This window comes from Oryzias latipes, chromosome 5 (genome assembly GCF_053564925.1).
Source record: "Oryzias latipes strain Hd-rR chromosome 5, Olatipes_Hd-rR_3.1".
In the NCBI taxonomy this organism is placed as follows: domain Eukaryota; kingdom Metazoa; phylum Chordata; class Actinopteri; order Beloniformes; family Adrianichthyidae; genus Oryzias; species Oryzias latipes.
The window spans coordinates 19,799,741-19,814,321 of record NC_136241.1 but is presented as its reverse complement, the minus strand read 5'-3'; the positions used below and the strand labels follow the sequence as shown (position 1 = coordinate 19,814,321).

At 42.3% G+C, this 14,581-nt stretch overlaps 1 protein-coding gene across 11 annotated transcripts; it reads right to left on the bottom strand.

The window, feature by feature from the left end:
• Positions 1–903: 903 nt before the first annotated feature.
• Positions 904–14,555, bottom strand: ubap2a (ubiquitin associated protein 2a). Of its 11 annotated transcripts, none has more exons than XM_023955005.2 (28): positions 14,382–14,555; positions 12,664–12,801; positions 11,928–12,005; positions 11,683–11,793; positions 9,668–9,830; positions 9,498–9,578; positions 9,353–9,416; positions 9,047–9,112; positions 8,560–8,669; positions 8,376–8,434; positions 8,223–8,293; positions 7,951–8,113; positions 7,603–7,873; positions 7,230–7,525; positions 6,904–7,130; positions 6,296–6,575; positions 5,842–5,881; positions 5,525–5,699; positions 4,521–4,572; positions 4,023–4,392; positions 3,794–3,885; positions 3,081–3,131; positions 2,918–3,011; positions 2,411–2,827; positions 2,192–2,296; positions 2,051–2,118; positions 1,776–1,970; positions 904–1,685 (listed from the first exon to the last, which is right to left on the bottom strand). In XM_023955005.2, exons 2-28 carry the CDS (start codon positions 12,757–12,759, stop codon positions 1,590–1,592), a joined length of 3,891 nt encoding a protein of 1,296 aa, XP_023810773.1. In that variant the 5' UTR covers positions 12,760–12,801; positions 14,382–14,555; the 3' UTR covers positions 904–1,589. The 11 variants fall into 11 exon arrangements, with proteins under 11 accessions (XP_023810773.1, XP_023810774.1, XP_078803545.1 ...); XM_023955006.2 differs by having other exon boundaries at positions 1,776–1,967; XM_078947419.1 differs by having other exon boundaries at positions 14,115–14,391.
• Positions 14,556–14,581: the final 26 nt, after the last annotated feature.

The following is a 14,581-nucleotide window of genomic DNA, read 5'->3' as shown; positions in this document are numbered from 1 at the left end:
TGAAGATCACAAATCATTGAACGATTGAAGAAGCGCACTGTCTAGTGGGTCTAGATGATCCAACTCCCAATTTTAAAGTGCCTAGGATAGCACAGGGGATAAGTCAAATATTCCACGTCCTCGATTCACCAGTGTGCAGAGCCACACAGGTCTCAAATGGGATTTGAACCAATGCTTTCTGAGTGCTAACCACACCATGCAGTCCTTTATCAGCTATAAAATTGGGAAACTGCTCAAACTGAAAACCTAAAGTGTTGACACGCAGGTGAGGGTTTTTCATGATTGAATCAAAAGTGCAGAAAGCAAACCCAACCGGACATTTTTTCTGCTATATAAACCTGTCGGGTGCGTTCTCAAAATACGATACACTGTAGTCTTTCTGTGTTTATGGCCAGAGCGCTTTAGACCCTTTCATATGTTGCTAACCTGTGACCACCAGGAACAATGTGGGGTTCAGTGTCTTGCCCAAGGACACTTCAACACATGGGCAGGCAAGGTGGGAACCAAACCATCAACCCTCTGATCTGAAGTCAACTGCTGCACTTTTGCACCAAAATAAAAGCACAATTTGAAGCTAGCCAAGAAAGGATGAGGCTTTTGTAAAAAGGTTAAATATTTTCAAGTAAATCCAAAAAGTGAAACTTTGATTTAATGTAAAAATAATGAATTTTCAACATTCATTTTCTTCATAATAGTCAAACCTTTTTCGGACACTAGATTCTGGGCGTTTTTCTTACCGTTTTACAATTTTCGATGATAGGCTTTTTCAAAATATTCAACTTTTCTTTGAGATGCATCTATAGTTGTATTCCTGACGCCTTTAAAATGAACCCAGAACTGTTCTGATTTACACCACTGGATGGAAAAAGTGAAGTGACAACATGTAAACACTGAATACAGACAAACTGTTGATACTTTTAATTTGGACAGCACGGATTAAACCAATGTTAAAATAACATCAAATCCAAGGCTGGGCCGGTCAAACCAGCCAACTAGTAATTCAGAATTTAAAGACGGGTTAAAGAAAAGGAGGAGGGGGGAAAAAAAGAATCAAGCTATGAAGTCACCCTCAATATAAGGATTCACAGATGGGGGAGACCAAAGTTACAAAAACATTATTTTCTAAAATAAAAAAAAAGGCTTTTTGCCATGAAAATGATGCGTATAATCTATTTACATCATTCTCAGTCCATGTAGGCGTACAAAAAGAAAAATCCACATCACAAGATGCTCGTGTTCAAGTATATTCACCATATTCATCTCCATGAGCATTCTCATCTAGCCACATTTTTTTGAAATAAAATGTCCTTCAAAATAAAAACAATGCAGAAAACCACATTTTATGTCCTACCAATACATATATACTGTATAAATACATAAATATATTTTACATACAACAGCCATAAATTTGAAAAGGGGGATATACAGAGCGAAAAAAAAGGGAATGGGTGGGGGTAGTGTGTGTTTAGCTTGTTTTGTAAAATGGTTTGTCCCTCTGATCTCGTCATTACAGATCCAAAAGTGGCGCCCTGGGTGCTGGTGTGTGTCCACGCAGAAACACACACCAGCACACCGCAGACGAGGCCTTCTCAGTTGGCCCAGTAGGGGGAGCTGCCGTAGCTCGACTTATTGACTTGGCTCTTCTGTTGCAGGCTGCTGGACTGACCACGCTGGCTGGGACCAACCTGAAAGGCGGAGAGAGATACAGTTCTTGGTCTACGAAACAAATCCAGCACTGTTGTTTTGTGGTGATGGGTTCTGGAGGACACGCCCACCTGTCCATCCTGAGCTAGGTGGTGATGCAGCAGCTGAGAGTGTGGTTGCTGGTGAGGCAGGATGTGGAGGAATGGGGCAGGTGCATAGCCTCCAGGAGCTGCTCCAGGGTTCAAGGCCCCTGGACCCCCCAGTGCTGATGGCAGGCTAAAGGGAGGGGGGGTCCCAGCATGGAATCCCGGCTTATCAAAAGACTGCTTGAAGAACAAAACACATTTTTCAGTGTTTAAGTTGTTTAACACAGAGAAAAAAGCTTTGAGGCTAAGGCATCACTCACCTGGGTCTTATTGTAAACACTTCCACTGATGTCTGGCACACCAGAGTTACTAGATGTGACTGAGACCCCTGGAAAAACAGCACAAACATCGTTATCTCCTTCCGAAATGACGGTGACTAGCTTTATGTGGGTCTGTCTTGCCTTTCCCGGGTCCTGCAGCAACAGATTTGGCTTGTGCCTGCGAAGAGGAGTTGTACCCTTTACTGTACTCTGCCCCAGCTGGTCCTGCAGTCAGTTCCTCATACCCTGCAAAGAAGAACAGCCTCAGTGAGCAGATGAACACCCACCTTAGAAGCTAGCTGAATGTGTTATGCAGATCATTAAATAGGCTGACAAACGCTAGAAGAACCTTCTGTGCACCTGAGCTGAATGTGTGCTGGCCGTAACCACTTGGCTGCTGCTGTTGTGCCTGCTGCTGGAAGGGGCTAGCCGAGGGGTTTCCCAGACCCAGGCTGTGTTGCTTGGCTGAAGCCGGTCCAGGTCCTCCAGGAGGAACGAACATGGTTGGTCCGTACTGGAAGGCAGCAGCACTGGGAACTGCGCCGGGCACTCCGGGGTAGTAAGGCAGGCCGGGGTAACTGTAGCCTGGTGGCAGAAAGGCCTGCTGACTGCTGTGGTGCTGTGGCTGGCCCTGGGGCTGAAGCTGGGCCTGAGGAGGCTGAGGCTGGGCTTGGTTCTGTCCTTGGGTTTGGGCCTGGGGAGGCTGAGGAGCGGACAGGCTCGTTGTGGGAGGTGCAGGGGAGGTGGAGTCATTCCTGCCAAACTTTGTGACTTCACCTGAACCAAAAAAAAGCAAGAAGTTCAACCAAACAGCCAACATATTAACCAGAGTTCACAAAAACCTACTGCAAAGATTGAAGGCCTCACCTGAGTAGGGGTTGTTGGTTAGGCTCCCATCTCTGCCAGAGAGAGTTGCTGTGGGGCCAGGGAATGCGATTCCATAATAATCCTGCAAAGAGGGCTACAGGAGAACACTAAATTAGACACAGTTACATGGACTACAGCGATGAAACTTAAGTGTCTGGCTCACTATGGGCAGTCTGGACTGGAGCATGTGGAGGTCCTCGTATCCATAAATTTGCTGAGAGACAGAGCAAATATTGATTGACTTATTAGTTTCTTTCAAGAAATTTCAGCAACAAAAACAAAAGAAGATGACAAGAAAAATACACGTGTATATCAAATCTATTTAATGAATGAATTCATAAATTGATGTGACATAAATTAAAGAAAATTCTGTTATCTTCCGACATAATTGCTCCTACACATAAATACACATATTTATATTAATATACACACTACACATTCAATTCATTAAAAAGATTTATTGGTTGAAAGGAAGTGGAAAGATGAAAAAGTATATAATCCCACCCCTATTATGTCACCTAAGTATAACAGACAAATGGCAAAAAGATAAACATTATAAAAAGTATTGCAAATTCACAAAAACAAAGAATGTTTTTATCTGAAAGGGTTTAAGAAGCAACTTTCATTGCTGGAGGAACCCAACCACATCCCTTCTTAATTATAATCAGATAATACTAGTATAAGTAGTACTAGTTGACACTTAGCACTCATTTTTACATCCAATGAGTAAAGCTTTCTTGTAACCATCAGTTTCTTTCAAAGTTCTCCTGGTCTTTGTTTGGTCTGTGTTATTTATCTGCTAGCAACCATTTTACTTGTGACTCACAGCAAACTAACCAACCTTCAGAGCAAAAGACAGGCGCATGAGTCACTTACTGGGTAAGCAGGCAGCAGTCCCCCTGGACCCATAATATACTGGTTGGGTAGTAAAGGAGGCACTCCTTGAGACAGGTTAGGTGGAGCTTTACCTGTGAGTAACAACAACAAAAATATTTTTAATTTCTTTTTATCTTGGGTAGTTACCCAACAGAATCTATTTAACCACCCAGACCATTTATTCTTAACCTAATTCTCAGTCTTTCATGTGTGTGTTTGGAGTGTGTACCGGTGGAGGACAGCAGGGGTGTGGTCCTTGGTGCAGAGAGGTTGGGTGTGGCAGTAGCTCCATTGGAGCCAAGACCCAGCACTGAGCTGGAGGCCATAGTGGCAGCCGAACTCAGTCCACTGGTGCCGGTAATTCCCCCGACGGTGCTGCTCATACTGTTTCCCATGCTGGGCATGCTGGGCATGCTGGGCATGCTGGGCATGCTGGGCATGTTGGGCATGTTGGGCATGTTGGGCATGTTGGCCAGGTGGCTGATGCTGCTGCTACTGTTGCTGCTGTTGTGGGAGGAGTGGAGCGACGAGGCTGCGGGCTGTGACGATGTGTAAGAACCAGACGAGGAAGCCGCGGAGCTGCTGTCCACACTTGTGTACTGAAGGGAAACAATAAAAACCTGTTTGGATTCAAACTATTCCAAGATTTTTTTTAAGCAGCAAAATAATACATGGATGCTTCCCCCCCTCCCCAAACCAAGTACTGGCAATCACACTGGGAACTTACAGTGAGAGAGCTGGAACCCAGAGCTGAAACTGACGAATGACTGCTGACATGACTGTTGAGAGAAGTGTGTGATCAGTGTGACCATTGGAAACTGTGAAAGCAGCTTAACTTTAAAACATTTCAGTGGAAACTTTCATTGAAAAAATCTTAACATAGTTCAAGAAATGAGGATTAAAAAAAATAATAAATATTTGCAGTATTCTAAATCAGTGATCCCCAACCCCTGGGCCACTGACTGGTATTGGTCCATGGGACAGTTGGTACTGAGCCACAGAGAAAAAAAACTGATTCCCAAGAAGTTTTATTTCGGGAAACTACTGGATTCTCCACCACATCAGACTCATTTTTGAGACAGGTCAAGTGGTCCCGTCTCGTGTCAAAAATACATCCGCTACTTTCTTAGAGCACCTATGCCAACCACTAAATTGAAACCCCCAAGCTAGCCAAAGTCAATAAAAAACATGGAACATTTTTTCTTCGCAAAGAAATCCATTGAGGAAACAGAAGAAGAGCCTATGACTGCAAAGAAAGAAGAAATCTCCATTTAACAGTCAAAAACCGTGAGTCTTTACTCCAAATATGGATTTAAAGAAACACTTGTCCCTACACACCATTAGAGTTTATAATATTCAGCAACCAGCTGTGTAATGTTATGAGGATGCTGCTGATAAGTTGTTCAACGGTGGATTCACGTTTTGGATTGCATGAAGAAAAATACCAGTTTTAGTGACCGCCTCTTTTTGTATTGTAAAAGTCAGATGAGGCTGAAGTTGCGTCTGATTTTTTAGCTTCCACTAATGGGTTAAAGGAAAAACCTTTTAATGGTTCCTACATACAATCTAGTGTACAAATAAAATCTGAAAGCAGCTGCAGATATTTTAGAGAGGACGAAGATAATCTTTACCCTCAAAGGTCAATAGAAACTGGAAGCTAAAGAAGAACAGTCCGTGGCCTCTAAAAGGTTGGAGACCTTGACTTTCTCAAAGGAGTCTCCTTCGCCTCACCTGTTGAGTGAGCTGAGCTGCGTCACTGAAGGCAGATCCTGTGCCAAGCTGGAGAGCGTGGTGGAGTTGTGGGTAGTCAGGGTGGAGGGAAGGTGGGAGGAAGGTGCAGATGGACCATTGGTGTTGATGTTCATAGATAATGACTCAGGCTTTGGCGTGGAAGAAGCTGATGAGGCTGGAAGGAGGAGTGAAAAAGCCTCTTCACTGAGATGACTGGGCAGACTGTGACATAAGACTGTTGCTAATTTTATCATTAAACTGAGAAAGAGCGGAGGAAAAACGGTTTGTTATTTCAGCTACAGTACATCAAAACTCACTGTCTAGAGCAGCTGAGGTCCTCACACCGTTCAAACCGTTCTGGTGAAAGGAAAGACAAAAAAAAAGAGGAAAGGTTAAACAGTTTTTTAAATATTTATAAATGGTGGTTCTAAAACATTAGATGTCTTCAGTTCGAGCTCCGTCTTATATAATGAACAAAGTAAAAAATAAAACCAACAGAAAGTTGAATAGAGGTTAATCTAACTAAGCAACCAAGATTAAAAAAACGAAAATTTTTCCCTTTAGTTTTTTAATTTATTTTCCAACATCTGGTATCCACCAGAAAAAAAGAACGAATTATTTAACACAAAAGATTAAAAGATTTTTCTGTATTTAAAAAGAAAAAGAAATTCAACAGCAGACGTTTTGAGCATCTCAAAAGTCTCATATTTTGAAATGCTGATGTGAGATTTTTGAACAAAACAACAAATGTTTTAGAACATTTCTGCTTACCATCACTGGCCCTGTGGCCTCTTTGCTCTGGGAAAAGCCCAGGCGTGTGTGAGGGGGCATTGTACTGTCATAACTCCCCCCGACCGAGGAGGAGTAGTGTGAGGAAGAGGGTGCAGAGGAGGAGGTGGTGGAGGTTGTTGATGATGAAGAGTTGGTGGAGCTTGACGTCCCTAATGAGGGAGTGAGACTGGACAATGCCACGGAGGAGGAGTTATATCCTTGTTCTGACGAGGAGAGCGGCAAAGGCAGGTTGACTGAGAGCGGCTTTCCCAGCGTCTCGCTGTGAGGAAACAGATGTTCAAAGTCAGCGATGACTACATTTAATGAGAGAAGGAGGAACAAACATCTTTGTTTAGTTCCAAATGGAAATGTTCCGTGCGACATTGGTTCAGTGTTTTGTGAAGCCAAGAAAAGAAATCTAAAAAAAAGTCCCATCTTATGAGGAAACAGCCAGCTATAAGGATAGCAGTTCCTCTTTCTGCTTCTTTTTTCAGTTATAATCATGTAAAAAATTCAATTGCTATTTTTTAAAAACAACTTGCACAGCTCTGTCAAGTTTATGTACATTTCTTGAGAATGTATCTCAAGGAGATCAAACTCAGGAGCACCTGATTGGTTTGGAGTACAGGCTCTTCTGGCTCTGCGCCCCGAGTCCTGATGCAGGTGGCGCTGGGGCGGGCGCCGGCGTGGATTCTCTGGAAGCTGCACTCACACAGTTGTCCACAACCCCGAACTCCGGCAAAGCGGACTCAGAGCCAAAGTCTAGAGCTCCAAACTGCAGGTTCAGTCCGGGAATGTCAGCTGAGCCTGGCATCTCCACTGCTGTGGCAGGGATCTGGATCAGAGGACGGACAGTTTTTTAAATAAAAGCTTTTATGAAAATTGAAGCTGAGACTAATATGAACGCCCGTGAGAATAGCCCCTGATGCATTACCTTTGAAGCAGGAGGTATTCTGCGTTTAGGACCTTTAAGCTGCCCCCGATGCGGCTGTGGCAAGCTGCTGCCCTGAGGGTCCAGCCCTGCAGAAGGAGCAGGTTTAACACCAGCCATCACTGGGCCAGCCTGTGCTGGCGTGCTTGAGTATTGGGAAGCAGGGGGGCACTGAGCAGGGGGTGCTTGCTGTTGCAATAGAGGACTGGGCTGACGTGCCAAGGGCAAGGAGGGGCCTGTGTGCCTCTGAACCAGCTGGCTCAGCACAAGAGAAGGCTCTGGCTGTAAGCCAAACTCCCCTGAAAAAACCCAGAAAGCCTTTGCTGAGCAGGTAACTGACACAGATGCAAGCACACACTGCGGCTGAGCCACTTACGACTGAATTGTGAGGTCAGAGAGGGGGTGTTGGAATCTGAAGTCTTCATGTCCCAGCTGGAGGAAGAGGGTGGAGATACAGATGCTCCCAAACCTGGCAGTCGACCGATAGAAGTGTTGCCCCCTTGGGTGCTTACAGGTGGGGCAGCCTGGGATGAGGGCAGCTGACCCAAACCGGGACCCTTCAGCTGTTCCAGTATCTGAGCACCAGCACTGGGCTGAGGCCTCTTGGCCTGGCCCAAATCCCCAAAACCAGCTCCCAAAACTGAAGACTGGTACAGAAGAACAGAGAAAGAACTCTGGAATAATCCTCTTTGTTACGCTCGGGGAGCGAAGAAAAGAGTTTTACCAGAGCAGCATGTGCGTAGCTTGTGCCACTGGTTGTGATGCGGCTCGGGGGCGGCTGCTGGTGATGGTGGGAGTTTGTGAACACCAGACTCTGAGAGGAAGTGGAGCACGGAGGTTGTCTTCCTCCAGTGCCAGGCTTCTGAAGCAGCGTAGCGAGGTCCAGACTAACACACCAGAAAGACCGCTTGTAAAGTCACACTGTAAAGGCTGTCTGCAACACTGCAGGAAGTCTGCAAACTCAATTGTTCCTTAACCGAGAAACCACAGTTTTACCTTTGCCCAGGTGTGATATGGTTCTCAGCAGCAGGTGCACATGAGGGAGTGAACACTTTGGTCTCTGACAGCTGCACAGGTGAAGTGACAGGAGGCAGCTGTTACATGTATAATCCCCATGCAGCAAACAAATGTTCTGACGTGTCCACTCACACTGACATCCTCAGTCCATTCTTCAGCTGCCCAATCTTCCAAAGTACTCCTCCAAGCAACTAGATGACATCATGAGGCTTATTTTTATGGACAATAAACATCATACTTCACATTAACTTTTTATTAGAGCACAAACAACCTCAAACACAAGCTATGGGTGACACACATGCAGCGGAAAGCTCACCGGTCCCGTCTGTGTTGTTGTTGTTGTCATTGGAGGCAACAGTTTCCCAAACCTCTGCTTGTGTGGTCCCAGTTCCAGACTCTGAGGTATAGTCAGCAGGGTTGAAAGTCCTGATTCAGGGAAAAAGATGTTTAGTGACTTCAAAGATTTTCAAAATGTCATTTAACCAATTTTTCAAAACTGCTGACTAAGAATTCTTTGGGCAAAGCTTCTGCTACACAAGATGAACTGCCTTCTACTCACACTCTGATGAGATCATAGAAAGTCTCGGCAGTGATCTCAAGTTTACAGTTGTGCGTATTGGAACAAATCTGGCCCTAAAAGTGCCCACATTTTTAAAAAAAGCTTCTTTTCTATATACAAAAAAATGGCATCAGAGTTTCAGAACTTCACCAAATTTCTTTCACACGTTGGTAACAAAATGATACACTCTAGACAGAAAACAATTACACAGCTACTTGATTATAAGTGTTAAGGTTGTACATACCCGCTTTTAAAAGAGAGCTGTCTCTTTTTGTACTCATTATGCTTTAAACCACAGAAATGTTTATGTCTGAAACAAGGAAACTTGGACTTAGGATTTTAGGGTTTGGACTGGAAGCCTTGCAGGGATACATATTTAATGCAAATGATGACTTGTTTTACAAACAGAGGTTTTTTAAAGCCTTAAGAAAACACATTCTGAGATCATCAACAAGACAAACAATTTTCCACATAAATCATAATTTTACGTTTTGACCAGCACCTGGAAATATTTGACATTTGCGAGTGTAAGCTGCCACATCAAACCTACCCCATGCCTTGGGCTGAGAACCTGCTCCCTGTTGATGCCTTGCCGCCACCTCGACCTCCAGAACCTGTATAAAGTCGACTTAAGGTCAACACCACACCCTTGAGAAGTTAACACACCGACTGTTCTGGACTGTGATTCAGCAGACCTCTGCTTCCTTTGACCCTTCGACCTTGATCCGCACCTCTGTCCACAGGAGCGACCTCCACACCGTTCTCCTCTGGTCGTGCTGCTCACGCACACATGAAATAGAAAATGTGTGATCAGACATGACAGTGACGACAGAACAGGTGCTGAGAGTGAAATCTCATTCCTCACCCTGTCGGTTTCGAGTCCCCCCTTTGCCTTTGCGGTTGGTGGTAGCCCGGCCCTTGGACGCTTCCCTTTCTCCTTTCTTCTCCTTATTCTCTTTATTCTCTTTGCTTTCTGCAGGGCTCTCCTTCAGTAGGGGCTTCTTCTTTCCTACCGTTTCCCATGAGGTCTAGAAGAACGAAGGGAAGGTTTTTAAGAACTCATTTGACAACAACATGAAGATTCAGTAAAACAAAGACGGTAGTTGAAGAATTTTCAATTAACCCTTGTTGTTAATTCTGGCTTTGCACACTTTTCTTCACAATAAATCATTTAAAAATCTTGTGTTGGACTGAATTTCTAACAACATTCATTAAAGTTGTTGGTGCTCTTTAAGAGTAGTCCTTAGGTTCTTCTTTCCAACTCCTCAGAGCTATAACCAGATCTTCTTCCTCAGACTTCTGCGTTCCTCTAAAAACAAAAAAAAAACAAAAAAAAGCAGAAGCTTCCTCTGCAGTTTTAACTTTTAATTTCACTTACATAAACTGATAAACTCTACTGAGAAATGTTTGGCATTCAAAGAAGACCTTTGACCGTGAGCACATGCTCATGCCATACAACTCAGAGTGGTCTAACTTACCCCAAAACATCCCTAAATTCAAAGTTCAAAGCTAAAAACACTTCTCTGCTTTGTAGTAACTTCTGAAACAAGGTTTAAGGCAGGATTAAACCTGCATTCACTCAAAAGCTACATTTACAAAATAAAAGACAGAGTCAAATAAGTGGAGGAAACTGAATGTGTGGAAAAGTTCACGCCACGTTGATCTTTGCAGTTATCCTCTTGCGCCACAGATCAGATCATTTTGTGGGGGCACAAAGAGGGAAGAAAAAAAAACATTTGGTTTGATTAAAAACCCACTCTAATCAAAATCGTGTTGTTGTTTTTATAACGTGTTCTTTTAGTATATTCATTCAAATCGTGAATTAGAATTAGACAAAATTTGAAAACGAATGTAATTGACCGTAGAAAATACTCTGGGCTGACCACAACCTCCCTGCTCCGCTCCATTCTGCATTCACATGCGAGCTTACTCTGCGCCAACTGTTAAAAGAAGTGAATTTCTAATTAACTACTGCAGCTCTGCCAAAACGATGCAACACGTTTAGTGATTTTAGCTAAAAACAGCATAATCATAATTAAAAGACCACTGGGAACGCCTTTCAAATAGGTCAAAAGATGATCGGAGCAGGACTTTAAATAAAATTAAAGGGCCTATATCATGCTAAATCAACTTTTTGGGCTTTTAAGTCAATTATAATGTTAATTCTTCACAAAAAACAACCCCATAGTGGTATTTTGCTCCATGCACGCATTTCCAGGTAATCCTCTAAAAACCTGCACTCTGAGCAGCAGCCTCTCCAAATCCATGAAAACAAGTGTGCTCTCGTGTCAATATGTATGAGAGTGAGGAACAGTATCTTCCAGGAAGAGTCTGCGCTGCCAGGACCGCCCCCAGGCTAACAAACACACCAGCTACCACAGTAGCCATGATCGGCTAAATGCTTTCCTTTTATGCACAATCTGCACATCCATCTTTGGAAAAGTTGGGATGTTGCTGGTTTTCGTGAGTGAACTGCAGACACGCTGTAGAGGCCGACTCTCGGTTGACAGCATGAAATGGCCGGAACCCACAAAGAGCGACAAGCAGAGCCTCAGAGATCGAGTCGTCTTACTTCCTGGTAGGAAATGAGGTCGCGAAAATAAAAATAAAAAAGAATCGCACTTTAGTGTACCAATATTATCACATATATGGATATCCCGGTAGTTTACTCTGAAAGGCTTAAGAAAAGCATGATACAGGCCCTTTAAACACTATGTGCATTTATTTATGAGGTACAAATAAGTTTTAAAAAATTACCTTTATATTTTAGAAATGGTTAACATAAAAATTGCAGCATTCTTTCATTATCAAGCAAATACTGAAACGAATTAAATGTGATTAAAAAAGGAAAAATAATATTAATAATAAGGTTCTGATTACCATGTCTGAGGTGCTTTCCAGGAGGAAATTGATGGCTCGACTGACATCCTCATTGCAGTCATGAAGAGCTACCATGCATTCATCCTGGTTCTTCCCGGTCACTTCCATCAGCTAAAACAGTAATAGACACGTCTTAACATTAACCAGGAACACAGGAAACCAAATCCTAATGCTGGTGGGTGGGTGGAACGGAAAAACATGTCACCAATTTGTAAAGTCTGCCAAAGATTGACGGGTTTCTTCACCTGATTAACTTTGTCCTCAAAGTCAGCATCATTCTTGTCAAAGATCATCTGAGCAAGGCGGATCTGCTCAGCAGTAGCCTTCAACACACACACACACACACACACACAGTTTGTAGATTATGTTTGGAATTGTTTTTTTTTTTGCTCTTTAATACCAAAACAATTTGCTCCAATTACAATTAGGTTTTTTTTGTTTTTTACTTTTTTTCCCAGCATTCTCTGTGTGGACCAAATTATTGATGTTTTGATGACACATTAAAAAAAGAACAAACAAAAAAAGGAGAAACGGTTGAAAAAGAAACTGAAAGAGACAAATTCTTTAACATTTCATACAGAATTGCATGTTGATTGAATGATTTAAAGCGCCTAATTGAAAAGATTTTATGGAATCCAAATCATAAATCCATGGAGAACTTCTCGCTTTCCTTGTGAAGGAGAAAATGTGATCATACTTTTACCACCAAGTAATAAAATGCACAAGTATTGGAAGATACTTTAAAGAAACACATTTTGTTTCCGCTTTTTTACATTTATGACATCCAAGAAAGTTTATGCTTTTGCATTAAAAATGTGTCACATGCTATGTTACATATACAAACACACGCACACACAATTAGAGCTTTAAATGTGTGCTTTGTTGGTGTACAACCCTACAGCCATTTTGCTTTTATGATGACATATGTCCATTAAAAATCAAGCTTTTTTTAAGTTTATTTTTTTAGTTTAACTGACTTACCTGTATTTGCTTCTGTGGTTGTGATACATGAGTAGCAGCTGGCAGCGCTTTATCCCGAGGGCCCCGGGACTTTTCGCTGCCCAGCGAGCTCATCATATACAGTATATACAAAACTCTGTATGTACAAAATAGAAAAACCTGCAAAAACAAAAAAGACAAGGCACAAATTTTATCATCGGACTGTAAAATAACTCAAAATATATTTATTTTTACATTACAATAGCCCGAAACGTTCGCATCAAACAAATGTTGACCTTGTTAGATCTGATTGATTTGCTTAGCCTATCAGCTTTGCAAAAATCTGTGCCAAAAAGGAGGAGCAGTCACTGTTCTACCAGTATAAACCAGTCTGTTAGAGAAGCAGAAGAAAAAAGACTACAGACCCTAACATCACACCCTTTTTTACTGGTTGTAAATCTTAATTAAACACAATTTAAACTCTAAAATATGCTAAATCTATTTTTTTTTTTACATACTCGTGTATGTACATATATACAAATATAACCAAGAAATTTTCAAATAAATGCAAGACATTGGTTTTTATTATTGTCAAACTATATAGCAAAGAAAGTGCGCCAGACGATGCCATATAATCTTCCACTATGGTGTGGATTGTCATAATAGGTCTCGATTCCATTTATTGACCCATTTATGACGTGTCAGAGAACAATGGCAATCCAGCTCTAAGGTGACGTTGACAAATACGAAGCTGCTATTGGCTGCCGAGCTGAACAAAGCTACGGCAACAAAAAAATCCTTTAATAAACAGAATTTCAGCAACATCATTTTATAAATGAAAAGGGTCAAATCTACGTTTCTGCAATCCAACACAGTTTCACAGAACAAATGTAGGGTTATAAAAATATACACAAATAAATATGATGACAGTCGGAGGACTCAAACAATAACAAAACAACCATTCAGCGGCTATAGTTTTTGTCAAATCAAAGAAAAAAATATTAAACATTAAATTTAGCGTCACTGCGACGATAAGACTACATGTGAAAGATTAAATAAGAATAATACACTATCCTGTTGAAAAAAAAATCCCCAAAGCGTTGTTTTGAGTGAATGCTAACATTAGCTTGTTGTTATGTCTCTCGTTTCCAGAGTCGATATAAGATAACTCTGTGACTTCCAGCTCCCAAAACAAAGTCACTAAACGTTTAAAGTGTCTCCAACATACTGTCAATTAAACATCGACTGACTTTTCGTCGTTCGCAGAGCGCTCCGTTTTGTTCTCGCTAGCATGAAGTTAGCCGTTCCGTGCTACAGCGGACACCGAAGCGTTGATCTTGGAACAAACGATGCAGCAGGAGAGATGCTAACGATGCTATCTAAATCTGGTCCAAGTTGATAGCCATTGCCAACGGCCAACAAACTACCGTCATACAGCGCCTCATATTATTCGAGCGCCATGATTTTTAAAAGCGGAGAAATTGAGTTAATACCGAGAGCTGAAGGAAACCACCAGGAGTGAATGTATTGTTAACAAGAAAAAAAGGCCTCGCGGTGCGAAATCCTATCCCGACATTGCTCGCCGGGAATCAAGACAACAGGAAAAACGGTAAAGGTTTTCGAAAACCCCTCGTGAAGCGAACGAACCCAGACGACGAGTAACTATTCCACTCAAATACAGTTAACCACAATGTTTACACGATTAAAAAAATCACTTCGACTAAAGTTAAGATTAGCGGAAAAATGTGTGTTTTTGGTACCTGCTAACACGCCTCTCGGCCAGCAGCAGACAAGGTGGTCACGTGACTCGCGCTGCCTCTGTGGATGCTCCGCTCTCATCTGCCGCGCTTACTCAAAGATCACAACTGTCAGCAACTGCGATGAAGAATTACTGCAAACTATGCAACGCATCGGATCTCTAAACACAAAGGCCCCTAAAAAATAAAAATCACAATTTAAA

Bases quoted from the DNA above. Each gene is read 5' to 3' on its own strand.
- ubap2a (XM_023955005.2), bottom strand. From the start codon at position 12,759: ATGATGAGCTCGCTGGGCAGCGAAAAGTCCCGGGGCCCTCGGGATAAA. The intron at 8,114-8,222 runs GTAAAACTGTGG...CTGGTGTGTTAG, and splicing joins CATATCACACCTGGGCAAAG to TCTGGACCTCGCTACGCTGC. The intron at 1,686-1,775 runs GTGGGCGTGTCC...TCCGCCTTTCAG, and splicing joins ACCTAGCTCAGGATGGACAG to GTTGGTCCCAGCCAGCGTGG.